This window comes from Psammomys obesus, unplaced genomic scaffold, assembly GCF_907164565.1.
Source record: "Psammomys obesus unplaced genomic scaffold, mPsaObe1.curated_primary_1811, whole genome shotgun sequence".
NCBI classification, from domain to species: domain Eukaryota; kingdom Metazoa; phylum Chordata; class Mammalia; order Rodentia; family Muridae; genus Psammomys; species Psammomys obesus.
In genome coordinates, this window is record NW_026591560.1 from 2,741,390 (window position 1) to 2,756,689 (window position 15,300).

The following is a 15,300-nucleotide window of genomic DNA, read 5'->3' on the forward strand; positions in this document are numbered from 1 at the left end:
CCCCCAGCCGCAGGCCGCCGGCTCCCGCGGGAGGCCCGGGACCATCTGGAGCTCGGGCCCCGCGGGGCTTGGGGCGGGGCGCGAGTCACCCCCTCCCCGCCCGGCGCCATGGCAACCGCGGCCCCTCCGGGTTCCTGCAGTTCCCCGGCCGGTGGTCGCTGACCTTCCCCGGAGCAAATTCAGGGCGGCCGCTCCTTCGCCAGCCCCCGACCCCCCACCGTCTTCCGCGTGGATGCTCAGCTTGACCCCCACCTTCCGGTCCTCGCCAGCTCCGTGACACCCCTTGGGCGTCTGGGTACCACCCACAGTTAACGGGGCTCATTCTTCAGAGTTCGGACATTCCACCTTTGTCTCTGTCGCGCCCTTCCCGGGATGCGCAACCCTTTTTAATGCCACTTACCTCCGAGGTTTCCCCGAGATGCGGCCTCCGTTTCCTTTTCAAATGTCCCTTTTTGGGCACCTCCAGGCCATCTCTCTTAAGCATTTCTCTTTGCCTGGCCCCCTTTCTCTCGCCCTCCTTCCGGCAGGTAGGCTGGCCCGCTTTCCAAAAGCATCTCCATGGTGCTCCTGGAGATTCGCCTTCTTACAAATCAGATTTTCGGAACCGACATCACAGCGGCTCCTCAGCTCCTCTCATTTATCAACCAGGAGAATTCTGGCCTAGTCACTGTCTTAAGGGGGTTGGGGGCAGGGATGGACATTTCTAGGCCTGGCACGGCTGTTTTTTCTTGGGTTATTAGCAGCTGAGTGGTCTACAGTTTAGTGGCATTAACCAAGGTGAGCTGCTATCTGCTTAGGAGAGGAAGGAAATATGCCCAAATCAGAGCAAATGCACAGAGTGGGTGCTAGCAGTGGGTGCTAAAAGTGCGTTATGTCATGTGACACTCCCACCCCCACTCCAGCTCTGAAAGTACTGTTCTTCCAGATTGGAGAGCTAACTAAGCTCAGGGAGGAACCAGGGGGAGGGGGGAAACAAGATGGATTTTGTAGAGAGCCTTATACTCCCGAGAAAAGAGAGGCCCCTTCATATTCCAGGAATATCTGAAATGGGCAAGTAAGGACAACAAAAAGAATGCTCTTTCAGTGACTTATTAGGCTTAAGGTTTTAAATGATTTTATCATTAACCAAATTTTAGCATTTTGCTTTTTTAAAAAAAAAAAGGTTTGCATAACTGAAGCAGCTCCATGTAATCAAGCAACTTTCCAGGTATGATTTTCCCAAAGTGAAATCACTGTGTTAAATGTACTTTAAAAAACCTGCAAGGTAAAACAAAATCTTGACACCACTGCTAAACAGTTGTACTGTTTCCTCTATCTGGCCTTGGTTTTCCTCATGCATAAAGTAGGTTGGGGAGGGGAAGGGGTGTTTTGTTAAAGACTGATTATCAAATCTGAGATTCTGCCATTAAACCAAAATTTAGCCTTCCGTAAGATGTAATTAAGGGTATTTACGATCAAAACAAAACAAAACAAAACAAAAACCAGTCACTTGTGTTGGGTGTGCTGTACTTTCGATCTCAACATTCCGGAGGCAGAGGCAGGCAAGTCCCTGAGAGTCCCAGGCCAGCCAGCATTACAGACAAAAAAAACAAACAAACAAACAAAAAAAACCCATATCACTCCTTCAGGCAGTGGAATCACATGCTTCTCCTGTCCCCAGAGTTGGAATATTCAGGATGTCCAAGAAGAAAGAAGCCAAGGGGTACATAATGGTCATTGTGGAAACTTGGCCAGGGACATTAAAACTGGGGGTGAGGTGGGAATCAGCTGACCATCAAACAAGCTGGAAACCACTCATTGCTGTGGCTCATGATTCTGGGAACTGAGGGTCTCAGAGACAGCCTGTTAGATTGTAGCCATTAGGAGGAAAGGGTGTTATTAGGTCCTGGAATTGACTTAAATAATAGCTTTTGTAGATTAATTTCCCATTTTTCAGCATCGCATAATCTTTCAAAACGCCTTGTAAGCCTTCTAATTTTCATTCTTACTTTATTGATGAGCAAAATGATATTCAGACGCCTGAAGCCGAGGTCCAGACTAACAGAACTAGCTTATGGCAGAGACTCCTTGGCTTCTGATTCCTAAGTCTGTTCAGAGAAAGAGTATGGCAGAATAATTAAAAGTTTGATTTTGGGTCTGGGTAGCTCAGTGGTAGATCACTTGCCTGGCATGTGCAAGGCCTTGATTCAATCCCTGGTGCCAGAGGGGCGAGGGAGGGCAGCACCAGCTTTGGAGATGGACTCCCTGAGATCAGCATCTCGTTAGGAGCTGTGAGTGGTGGTTCACGTGCGTAATCCTAGCACTCAGTAGGCTGAAGGTGACAAAACCAGCCTGGACTGCAGAGTGAGACTCGGCCTCTAAATAAACAACTAGACCTAGTTTTGTTGTATGACCTCAGATATGAACCTAACCTTCTTGGCCACTGAGTTTCCTCACCTGTAAGATGGGAGGATCAAGTGGATTATTGCAGGTGAAGTACTAGACCAGCAGTGCACCGTTAGTAAGCACCCGGTCCACGGCAGCCATTATTTTAGCACACTCCCTCTTTAACCGTTTCCCAGTTGGAGGGAAGCATGCTCAGTGATGGGGATGCTGAGATCGCTCCACTCTGCGGCTGGGTTGCTTTGGAAACTTGCTGTTCCGCACTGTAATGAATCAGTACAGTCAATGACAAAGAGAACCTCTGCTTCCTTTCCCTGTGAGCTGCAGGGGTGAATGAATGATATCCACCACACGTGCTGAGCTGCTAAAGAATTCAGGTTTCCTGCTTAGGTTAACCATGACTCAAGGAAGGTCTTTGTTGCCCTGTCACACCTAGAGCTAGAGCTGAATTTTCTCCTCCTCCTCCTTCCTCTTGTGGGAATTGAACCCACAGCCTTGTGCTTGTTTGGTTAGTATTGTACGCCGAGGCGCAGCCTTGTTGAATGATCAGCATCCATCGGCTCCACTTCAAGTCAGTCAAGCGTCCATTAAAAGATGTTATGACTTAGTGTGTGCCAGCTGCTGTGCTGGGACCTTGGAGGACCCGCTGCTCCCTAGTAATAAAAGGATCGCTTATTATAACCACAGAGTGCAATCACGGCTATGAATGAAAACTTCAGTGCTCTAAGAGTTTGGCAGAGAGCAGAAACCTGGTTAAAGAGGGATGAGAGGAGACGCTCACTGAGACTGGAAATGAGAAGTCAGAGGATGGGGAATAGGAACAGTCACTAACTGTTGACTGTAGATGGAAGACTATCTGGTTCTGGCATTTTACATTATACTTCTCTCCCTCCTTCCTTCGTTTCTTTCTTCTGGAGTCTCACTGTGTAGCCCTGGTTAGCCTGGAACTCACTAGATTACCACGTAATCTAGACCAAGCTGCCCCCAACTTGCTACGATTCTCCTGCCTTTGCCTCCTGAATACAAGCTTATCTAATTTTTTTAAAAGACTTTTTTTTTTTTTCACTTTATATGCATGGGTGTTCTGCCTGCATGTTTGTATGTCTGCCTCATGTGTGACTGGTGCCCACAGAGGCCAGGCAGTGTTGGCTCTCCTGGACCTGGAATTACAGATGGTTCTGAGCTACCAGGTAGGGTCTGGGAACCAAATCTTCATCCTCTCTAAGAGCAGCCAGTGTAAAGCCTGTGCCATCACTCGAGCCCGCCTCCCCATTTAACTCTTTCAGGAACATGGAGTGGTAAGCATTGAGCCCATTTCACAAATGAGAAAATGGAGACAATGATAGACCACCTTACCCAAGATCACTGGAGTGGGAAGGGATGGAGTTGGACTTTTAACAGAGCTGTCTATAGAATTTAAAATATGTTTGATACCTTTAGTGTCCTGGAGGATATTGAAGGGTTAAAACAAGGAAGTTAAATGGGTGGCTCCTTTTTTTTTTCCCCCAAAATGTTAGCTGGTATGTGGGGAGGTGGTGGAAAGGTGCCCATCGGAAGAGAAGCCAGTTAGGATAGTACACTGGTGCTGGGGAGAGAGTGTGAACTAGAACTAGCTAGAATTCAGGGGGTGGCAATGGGGACATAAGTGCATAGATGGGAAAAACTGGCAAGAAATGGATAGAAATGAATTTGAGATAGATATGCGTAGGCTTAGGTTTTTCACCCAACCTGCTTCATTTAGGGTTCTTAAATACATTTACCTCCCTTCCAACGTGTCCCCCGTCTGACCTTAGATAGGAGATTAGTAGGGAGAAGGGTTGTAGACCTCTTTTATTTATCTCCTGCTCATTTGGGCCGATGGGTCTTTAGGGGATTACCAAACTCAGTCATCAAGATATCAGAAGTCCAGTCCAAAGGCCAACACCAAGTAGCAACACAATTCAGAAGATCGGACGAGTCAGTGAAAGCCGCAACACTCAGTTGGATTGCCCTGAGAAGTTCCCTGAAACATTTCTCTCTGCAAAGTGCCAAAGCACGAAGATCAGCATAGCAATGTTGATCAAAAAAGTCATGCCTCACTGTGGGCCTCTATGTATCTCCTTTCCTCAGAGTCCACCCACAGATGTTCTCAGCTGGCCAAAGTCATGCCCCTCACACGAGAGACCTCGCAGCAAAACATCACATGCCCTCTCACAAGCCAACCTACTACAGCAAAACCCCATGTGCCCAGCTTACAGCAAAACATCACATGACAAAACTGAGTCTTCAAAGAAACCAGAAACTTCCACTTCAGCTATGTTGGAGAGGAAAGGGGCTCGTGAAAGAGGTAATGAGCAAGTAGGAGGAGGGAGGGATGACCAGGTTTAAAGGTGGGAGACTGTTGGCTTTGGAACCTTGGGTTTAAGGTATCTGGGTCAAGTGGAGATATTGGCTAGTCAACTATACATGGGTTTGGAGTATCTGCATTTAGAAAATCCATTTGAAAGCCATCAGTGTAGAGATTGAAGGGGAGAGGTGCATTGACATGATGCATTTAATGTACACACGAGCACGCAGATACACATACAGTCACCCCCACCCAAACCTGGTCAGACTGCCTATGAGAAAATGGCTCGTCCCTCCACCTACTTGTTCAATCCATCCTCAGCAAGTGCCCTTCCTCTCTAACATACCTATCTCAAATTCACTTCTGTTTACACATGCTCATGTTCGTATGTGTGGTGGCCAGAGGTTCACATGGGTGTCTTTCTCTACTGCTCTCCACCGTCTGAGAAAAATCTCATCTTGAACCTGGAGTTCACAGCTTTCATTGAGCTGGGAGACTCTGCCTGTCCCTGCCAATGCCCCAGTTCTGGGGCTAAAGGCGCTTTGCCACAATGCCTGGCATTTACACGGATGCTGGGGATCCGAACTCAGGTCCTCGTGTTTGTACAATAAGCCTTTTTACCCACTGAGCCCTCTCCCCAGTCCCTGGTGTGATCGATTTAGTGCGGCCCAGGTATCTTTCCTCTTCTAGGCTGCTTACAGAATGGTTGTCAGTGATCCTGTTTTTATTCCAGTCGCCAGCTCTTGCTCCTCTTGGCATTGATAATAACTCTTCTCTTTGCTTATGGTTTCCATACTCTTGTTTGTTTTGTTTTGTTTTGTTTTGTTTTGCAATTCCTGTATTTGTCTGGGCTTTTACTTACTCTATGTCTCATTTTTGGGCCAGCTTGAATGGGTCTTTAATCCATCAGTTTGACAGAGAACTTTCACCTGCTGAAATCCTTATGGGCTTTGTAGCCAAGTTTACAAGCCTTATGTACTTCTCCAGCCTTACCTCCTCAATTTATGTCATAACCATATGGCACTCTACACATTTTCCCAATGTGTGTTTGTTGTTGTTGATTGAGACAAGGATTTCTTGTGTAGCCCTGGTTGTCTTGGACTCACTTTGTAGACCAGGCTGGCCTCAGACTCTCAGAGATCCACCTGCCTCTGCCTCCCTGAGTGCTGGGATTACAGGTGTGTGCCACCATGCCCAGCTGTGTGTGAGATTTTGAATGCTATTCAATGTGGCACAGGCCTGTAATGTCAGCGCTCAAAGGCAGGAGGCTCAGAAAGTAACTCAAGGCCAACTTGACTCCATAGAGTGTTCACAGCTGGTGTGAATACAGATTCTGTCTGAAAATGTGGGGAGGGAAGAAGCATTTGGACCTGCTATTTCTCCTAGGTCATTCCCCATTCTTTCACTGTTTGCTTATCCTTTAGGTTTCAACTTCGATGTCACTTTTTGTTTTGTTTGAGACAAGATCTTGGTATGTAGGCTAGGTTGGCCCTAAAACTCAATGTGTAGACCATGCTGGGATTTGGAATTGTGATTCTCATGTCTCTGCCTCAATTCTGGGATTACAGTGGTGCATCATCTAAAACTCCTTGCTGGATCATAATTGCCAATGCTCATGCTCATTTTCAAGCTGTGAGCTCCACAAGGGAAGATAACACACTCATTTCATAGGTGTGCAGATATCTGTGCAACAAAGTAAGACATGACAGAGAAGACCTTGGGAGGGAAGATGATTCTCTGTTGGAACTAGATGGAACTAACTGAATGTTTCCATGCTAAATAGTATGACCACACTGTTTCTGTTATAGTGCTGGGATGGAACTCAGGGACTCATGCTAAGCAGATGTTCTACCACTAACCCATACCCCCAGCTTCTGCCCCAATTATTTTGTCTCCAACGTATGTTCCATCATTTTAGCAGCAGAAAGAGCTTTCTATATATATGGACCACTCTCTACATACGTTCACCACCAGGATGCCCGAGTATCTGAGCTAAATTCTTAGCTTTTATATAACAAGAGCCAGGAGAATGGTGCATTCCCATGATTCCAGCTACTCAGGGGGCTGAGACAGGAGGATTGCTTGAGCCTACGAGTTTGTCTGAAAAATCACAGGAAATCTACAGCATGATAATATTCTTAAGACATTTGGCTCTTCAGTTGTAAGAGCCAGGTGCTTTAGAGGGATTTTAAATTTTTCTCCAGAGCTTCCTTTAAATATCAACAGACAGACAGATCTGGTAAGCCTAAAGTTCAGAGATTATGCCATCATCTGTTGATTAAAAAAGACATGTGGATTTTCACACAGGAAGTGTGACAGTTCCTGGGACTGGAGGAGTACTGGAAGGGCCGAGGACAAGCGCAAGAGCGTCCTGATGCCCTTGGCACAGCCAAGCAGTGGTGGACAGAAGGGCCTTGGTGTCTACTTCATTCCTGGTGCTCTAAGAAGACACAGTCTGTCAAAGTACCTGATGCCAGCAGCAGACAACTGCCCCAGAGTGTTGGCAGTACTCTCTGTGTAGTCCTGTGCAGGCAAAGGTGTGGTGTGATGCTCCCTATTGACCCTGCCCTGCCCTTCCATCCCATTCTCCAAGCCTGGCTCTCCTTGGCTTCTTGATATTTGGAGGAAATTCTAAAAGGTTCCTTGATACCCATCCCCTTAGAAGTATATTTGGGTATGTTGGGGCATGATGGGAACCAAAAGCCAGGGTTGGTGAGGAGTAAGGGCCGAGAACCCCAGAGAAATGGTGTGTGACTAGCCCAGGCCAGGGTCCAGATGATAGTTTAACAGTAGTAAGAAGAGCTTGGTGGGAGCTAGAAACCATCACTGTGCTTCAGGCAGCTGGAGGGATCTCAGCTGCAGAAGGTCCAATGGCTAAGATCAAAAGAAGGAAGCCACGTTTTTATCAGGTGAGAAAGATAGAAAAGTGATATGTGGTCTTGATGCTTTTTCCTTGATGTTAGAGTGATATATAACCCTCAAGCAGAAAACCACAAGAAAGGGGCACCAGCCCCTTTTACCAAAAAGGATTCTAAGAATTTAAAGCTTAACACTGTTTGAGTTGTCTTGATTTGGTTAGGTTCATTCTTTTTCTGCTATTTATAGAAATGGGGGCTGAGGAATAAAGAAAATTAGATCCTTTCCGAGTTTTTGGTTTGTGATTGTAAACAAGCCTGCTTGCTGCCCAAGGAAAGGTCAGAAAGGTGAGTTCCCAGGGAGGTGCACACCTTCAGAGTATGGGCTTAATAAATGGCAACTAGCATAGACCAGGATGCCAGCTCGCCAGCTTCAGGCATGATTTGCAAAGGATCAACATGTGTTTGAAAACAAGTCTTCACGTGAGACTGCAGGTAATGTTTTAGTCCAGTGTGGTCTTTTGATAGGTGGGGCAGTTGCCATTGGGCATGGAGGCCGAAGAGTCCCAGCTTAGCTTTCTTATACAGTGTAGGAAAGTTTAGGGTCTTAGGAACCCCAAGGGCGGTGTTCCGCTCTAAGCAATGCCTTGAGTGCATGCTGGTATTGACTAAATGGGGAAACTGGGACTAGAGGACACCGAGATGTTATACCCATTTATCTCTGCCCCGTCTGGATTCGAAACAGCACTTACTTACTATATTCTATCCCTGCCAAACTATTTTTAACTCAAAAACCTAAAAGCCATTAAAAACTGGGCTCATATGAATGATCTTGACCCATCTAGGAGCAGGCTGGGATCAACCATGTTATCCAGAAATTTTTTTTATCAGTTAATAGTGAACCATTTCTTTCTTTCTAAAAAGCTCATGCCATTAACCCCTGTGAGTCCAAAGACCCTGGGGAAAAGCTCTCTATTATATCCCGGAAATAAAATTTAACAGCATCTACTTAATACTAATAGCTGAAGAGGAGTTGCTGAGGGCTCCTCGGCTAAGCTGTACTGGACTTTGTGAATGGTTGTGGGAAATGTACAATGCCCATAGGCAAGAAGAGTCAGTTTTGAGTATGTCTTTGAAGCTGTGGATGTTGAGGTCAGTTTTCAGTATCTTGGCCCAATTTGCTCATATGGTGCTATGCTCAGTTGTCCTGTCACTCACAGCTGAAGCTTCCAGACGGTGAGGACAACAGACTCTGGACACTATGGCCGTATCTGAACTCTGGTCTATCACTTTCTATCTGACCTTAGAAAAGATATGAACTTCTCTAAGCCCGAATTTCCTCATTTGTGAATAATTAGGATAATTTTACAGAAGGAAGTTGTGGTGAGAAATTAAGTAATGCATGGCAGGTACAGGGCACCGGTGTCAGATAAGCACTCAACAGTGTTTGCTGTGCATTATTTTATTTTAATTATTCTGTATGTAGGCAGTTTTGCCTTAAGGAAAACACAGTGTATGAAAATTTAGATTTGTACGAAAGGCGAATAGGGGACATTTCTGCATTAGATAAAGATTGTCCAAGTCTGACTTGGTGGATCTCAAGCCAGCTGCTTGGGAGACTATGGTGAGATGACAAGTCCATGGCCTGCCTGGCCGAGAAAGTGAACTCAAGCTCAAGGCCAGCCTGGGCAGCTTAGTAAGACAGAGCTTGTTTCAAAACTAAAATGTAAAACGAGCAGGATGTAGCTCAGTGGTAGAGTGCTTGCCCAGCATATATAAAGCCCCAGGTTCAATGCCCAGCCCCCACTTCCGTTCACGAAAGAACTGATAACAGGGTTTTTAAAGCAGTCAACGTCCCTGTATGTCTAAAATGATTTGATTCACACAAAACTGGTTTATACAATGTTTTAGGGATATAACATGTGTGCCAAGCTCAGGTCATCTATAATACAATCATCCGGGCCAGGTCTGAACCGCTGTGACAGGTTAACAATAACCTTCCCGACTATTCCCCAGGGCCTTTTATAAAGGGATTAGATGGATTCTCTGTGGTTCCAAAGGACAGATCTGTGACTAATGAGTGGAAGACACAGGGCTAGGGAAATGGGGAAAGATGGCAGTGGCTATGCCTGAAAAAAAAACAACAACAACAAAAAAAAAAACTCTTTCCAAACCACTGCTTTTCAAAGTGTAATGGTTTGTGGTAGCAAATTTCCTAACAAGACAGTCAAGTAAATCCTAGATATCAACTTGAGTGACTGACAGCTTAACTATTGTATGAAGTTAGGTCCAATGTTTCCTAATCTTAAGTACGCTCTGCAAACTGCTTGATTCTCTACCTTGGATACCAGGAAAAGACAGAGCAAAGAGAGTGGCTGTCAAGGAGGAGGGAAGAAATTGGAACAAACATCACTTCTCTGGCTGGGAAATACAGGATTAAATGGCCTCTAAAATTTCTTGTAATTTAAAGATCTTAACTCCCAAATTGCTTCATAGATGTTATTCTAATGATATTCCTCGGAGATATTTCTATTTTAATTGTGGAAAATGAGAACACAGCATCTGAAGTAAGTGGTAAAGCGGGAAGGAGTCAGACATCCAGACGCTTTCAGACTCTTGATCCCGCAGCCTCTTTTCAACTTGTGAAAAAGAAAGTTGGGGAAACAGAAGACAGCCATTAAAGCCAACTTGAACAAAATCAAGTCACCTTTAGAGAGTTCCAGCTTATTGGCTGTAAGCCTGCATGGGCCCGAGTTCCTGGTGAGGTGCTTTGGAATACTGGTCTCAAAGACTGACCAGAGACTGGACTGTAGCACCAACATCTTCCTAATGAAGCTCCTAGGTGATTCTTCACATCTATTAGCATACGTGTCTTTCAAATCCAGTTGGTTGTCTGGCCTTCAGACCAATAGTCTTTCGTGTGACCAAATTACTTGGCTTCTTTCATTCTCTCGGTCACAAAGCCAACTTCTCTCCTAGTATGTATCAGCTGGCCAGACAAATCCAGCTCTGTTTACAGAGAAGGTCAAAAGCTAATTATGGCTTTGTGATATAGATTTTGTAGGTTATTATTATTTTTTCTTTCCAGCAAAGGAGAATTGATATGAAAAGGAAAGGCATGAAATCTCCTGGCTGGCCTAGCACCTGCTGCTGGTAGATGAGAAATCAGACTGTGTGAAGGGTGACTCAGCCAGGAAAAACAGGAAGCCACTTTGTACCAGAGCCAGTCATTTTAAAAAGGAGAGGAAGAAAAAGCATAGGGAATGGGGGCGAAGAAGAAAATATTTCAGTTATGTAAACCTTGGTATTGCCCTTTGCCTGCAAGTCTTAGAACAGATGCTGTAGCCATGAACTGGTATGGCAGTCAGCACCCCTATGGCCTCTGGTGCTCCCTAACCTATCCCTCTGCAAGAGCATCCCTACCTGACCCCTGACAGGAAGTCAGTGGTGAGGTTGCCCCAGATTCTGTGCTCCAGGTGGAGAAGGCCTCGAGAAGGTGAGGGATGAGCTAATCTGAGCTCATGGCCCCATTTGCAAGGATGTGATTAGTAGAGAGGCACCTGGGACCTGCTCCATTTCAGGAAACCCGGTTATGGGAACTGGTGGGGGACAGACAGACTTCTCTCAGGACCTGAGAAAAACGGTTAACCCTTTCTCATTGTCTGTATGGGAAACAGCTTCTTGTAAAAGTTTCTTGGGGGAGAAAGAGCTCAGATGAACCTTATTTCACAACAGTTTTTAAATTATCTATTTTTATTTTATGTACATCACTGTCTTGCCTGCATGTCTGTCTGTGTTGGAACTGGAGTTACTGACTGTTGTGAGCTGCCACATGGGTGCTGGGAATTGAACCCCGGTCCTCCAGAAGAAGAGGCAGTGCTCTTAACCTCTGAGCTGTCTCTCCAGCCTCCCACTTCACAACAGCTTAACAAGGGAGGGAGTTGCAGGGACATTCTCCATCTAAATTTGTAAGGCTGGCTTCTTTCAGGGCATGTAAATGACCTGGAGGAACTTGAGAATAAGCACAACCTAACAAGTGTCTGGGATGTGTATAGAGAAAACACCGAAAAAAGAAAGGCAGCCTAACAGGCCCTCAGAACCAAAATATTGATAGCGGACATGAAACATAAATCCAGTTTCTGATTAGGTAGAGGAATGACAACACAGCCAGTGCACCACCCCACAGCCTCGGAATCAGTGAGACCTGGTAAGGCACCAAAGGTCAGGGCTGACAGTTATAGGCAAAGGCTTCTCGGCTGACCTGGTTGGCCATGTGGCCTTACCTTAGTCAGTCGTTTGATTTCTTCGGGCTTCACACATCTTAAACCTATTGAAGATGAGTGATCACCTCAGCAGTCTGAGGAAGGAATCTGTGTAAACATGGTTTTATAATGCGGAATCCAACAGCGTATTACTTACCACATCCAAACAGGTTGGAGATGCACAGTGATGAGCAAGGTACTTGGAAGCGGTGGCTTATTCAAGTCCTGGTCTGTGGGAGATAAGGGCATCACTGCAGTGGTTCCTTGGATCTTGTAGAAGGGGGTTAGCATTTTGTGGTGACACCAATAATCTCCCACCACAGAACCCCCAGGCAGCTAGGTGGGTCTCGTCCACAGCTGGGTAGCTGGAGAGAATCGCAGAAAGGATTTAAGAGATATTTTTGTTTTAAGATTCTGGTTTGACATTTACAAGCTGGGTGTTATACACCTTCTCCTTGGAGCCTCGTTTTCACTGTTTATAATACCTGTTACACAGAGGGAGCTGAAAAGAAGCAGAGTCTGTACAGCACAGAGCCAGGGCTCAACAAACACCAAGTCCTGAAGGAGGGCCCTTCTATCAAAGGCTCCCCCAACTTTGGCCTAGATTCACTAGTGAGGGCATTCTCTCTCAGGCTACCTTTGTTAGGCATACACCTACCTTTTGAGCAGTGTTGGGAGTTCCCTGCACCTCTATCCCCGAGGCACATTGCAAGAGGGCTGGAAGCCAAGACAACCAACTCAGCTCAAGTACTTTGCTGTTGTTCCTCCAGCCTTCATCTCCAGTGGTATGTTCAAGGCGGAGCATTTCTGCTGAAATGACATTTTCAAGGGGAAATATTTTTAAAAAGAGATGTGACAAGGAGGGAAAGGCTCCAGTGACTTCCCAAATGTCAGCTTTTTATCAGTTCTGATGATTAAAATGAACGTTCCGGAAGTGAAAGCGACCTCCCCAGTATGTCTAGCTGTGAACACCTGAGATGGCAGAGCTCTGAGTACCCTGCAAAGGGTTATGATTCAGGTCCCCATAGACACAGTCTTTGAGGGAGCACCAAGGCTGTGCGCTGGGCAGGCACTCTGCCAGCGCCACAGCCTGTTCTGCCCAATACGGGCTTCTGGAGAGGAAGAATTTTCTCTGAAGGAAAGAGGCCAACACCCAGTTCCACCCTTCTCCTTGGGTAAGTGGTTGCCAGGCGAGACTCTCTCAAACCAGCGTCTTCTTTTGGCAGCCTACGGAACAATCTGTCAGATTCCCGGTAGTTGGGAGCCAAAGTCCGTCTCACTAAGCCGGTTCCGCAGCCTGTAGGACTATTCCCCCTCCTTCCTTCTAGCTGGGGACACTGAGAGTTGCTTGTCAGCTACGCATTCTGTGAAGACAAACGTGGAGAAGGAAGGGTCTCCTGGGGAGTGGGAAGCTCCCAGGCTCCTCCTGGAATAGACTGAGGAGAAGCTTGGGGTCAAGCTGCCAAATAAACACAGGACTCCCAGTTTTGAGCTTCAAAATAAATTTCTTAGTCTTTGTCCCAAATCTTATTGCATGATACATAATACGGGGGGTGGGGCGGGGAGGAAGAGCGTTCACCTAAAATTGGCCACCCATATTTCCCTGTGTCAGATGTGGGAAGCGGTGTCTGGCCCCCGGTGGCGCCCGCAGAACAGAAGGCTAAGCCGTCTGGGGTCTAGAGCCAGCTCGGGGATCCTGCACCACGCAGCCGCGGCTTTCCAGGGACCTGCCCTGGAACACGCCAAGGAGGGCGGCCGAAGCGCTTTGAAAAGGGCCGAGGGCCACGTCTTGGCGAGACCGTGGGAAAGTCTCCTCGGGAGGAGCCACCGCCCGGCCAGCCGCTTCGCGGCTCGCCTCCAACCTTGGCAGCTGAGCCACCTGTCACCCCGCCCATCCGCCTACCCGCGCGGGCCGCCCCGGGCAGCTCCGCAGTGCGCAGGCGCGAGGCCTGGGGGCGGGGCGGGAAGGGGCGGGGCGGGAAGGGGCTGGCCGGCGGCGCCCTCGTCTAGGTCGAAGCGCTCACTGAAGAGGAGTTGTGCCCAACTTAGCGGTCCCGAGAGCTGCCGCCGCTCTCCCCGCGGAATGGAGGGCACGGCTTTGGCTGTCTGCGAGGTGATGCTGGGAAGGGAGAGGAAGACACGTTGCTGAGAAGGGTGCTTCCTGAGGAGACCTCCAAAGTTTGGGCTGAGGGGCGTTTCCTGAGGTGGAGGAGAAAACGCCATGAATGGCTAGAATTTGTTTGTGAATTTTGAGACAGGGTTTCTCTGTGTAGCCTTGGCTGTCCTGGACTCGCTTTGTAGACCAGGTTGGCCTCGAACTCACAGAGATCTGCCTGCCTCTGCCTCCCGAGTGCTGGGATTACAGGCGTGTGCCACCATCTCTGGCTTTGGCTAGAAAAAATTTAAATCCCGCTTTCTTTGGGATTTTGGGAAGGGCTTGAGTCCCCAGGTATGGAGATCAGGGCCATCCATCACCCTCGTGGGTCCTTTGTGAGGAACCAGTGTGTTCCGGGTTTGCCGTCGGTCGAGCTACCACCACCACCTAAAGCTGAGAACGCGAAGGCCCACGACCTATGGTGTTTGCCAAACCTGAGATGATTCTGAGAGGGGCTCGGTGGTCGGCTAACTTGATTCCCAGCGTTTTTACCCACCTGTGCTGAGAGGGGACTAGGAAAGGCTGGAAGAAAATGTACAGCCGTGAAAAGGTGGGTGAGGGAGTCAGATGCTAGGCTAGGAGGTTCCAGTCCATGCAAAATGGGAGCATGAGGACGAGGTGGGGTACACCCTTGGGGCAGCCACCGTGAGGCGCAGAGTTGCCGGCTGAATGATGAAAGGTCGACTCCAAGGGCTCATCCTAGCTTCCCCATACCTGTGGACAGAGAACGGTTCAGTTCCGGAAGACAGCACTGAATGAACACCTGGTGCCAGCTAGCAACATGTGTTCATTGCTGAACTTGGCAACCATTACCTAATGGGACACTTAGCGCCAAGCCTTCTAAAGAACACTGTACAGAACCGGGCACTGCGGCCCACTCCTGTAATCCCAGCACTCTGGCAGGCAGAGCAGGCGGATCTCTGTGAATTTGCGGCCAGCTTGGTCTACAAAGTGAGTCCAGGACAGCCAAGGCTACACAGAGAAACCCTGTCTCGAAAAACCAAAAAACAAAACAAAATAGAATCACAGGCTCTGAGATAACTTAGACTATTCCTGGTCCTGGGTGTCTTCTTTGTCATCGCCAAAGGAAGTTGGGGGGTTAGATTTTACAAGATGACAGAACCTGGGATGGAACCCAGGGTTCTGACTCATCAGCCAGTTTTCCTTTCCCAACTGCTATCATTGCACATAAAGGCACTGGGAAAATCTGAACAGAGAGAGCACAGGAAATCAAAAGATAACGTGAAGGAAGATGGTAGACTGTAGAAGTGCCTGGAAACCATCCTCATAAACTCCGGGAAAAATCAGGATCTTAAACCC

At 47.5% G+C, this 15,300-nt stretch overlaps 2 protein-coding genes across 2 annotated transcripts in view; one reads left to right on the plus strand and one right to left on the minus strand.

Annotated features, from left to right (window-relative positions):
• Positions 1 to 829, minus strand: part of Sptbn2 (spectrin beta, non-erythrocytic 2) — a 40,837-nt gene extending 40,008 nt beyond the window's left edge. Inside the window, exon 1 of the mRNA XM_055610630.1 lies at positions 401 to 829. The gene's annotated coding sequence lies outside the window, so the exon portion shown is untranslated. The remainder of the gene's footprint in view (positions 1 to 400) is intronic.
• A 12,608-nt stretch (positions 830 to 13,437) lies between these two features.
• CUNH11orf80 (chromosome unknown C11orf80 homolog) overlaps positions 13,438 to 15,300 on the plus strand; it is a 76,037-nt gene continuing 74,174 nt past the window's right edge. Inside the window, 3 exon segments of the mRNA XM_055610539.1 lie at positions 13,438 to 13,656; positions 13,658 to 13,748; positions 13,751 to 13,938. Of these exon segments, the coding sequence (XP_055466514.1) occupies positions 13,438 to 13,656; positions 13,658 to 13,748; positions 13,751 to 13,938 (498 nt within the window).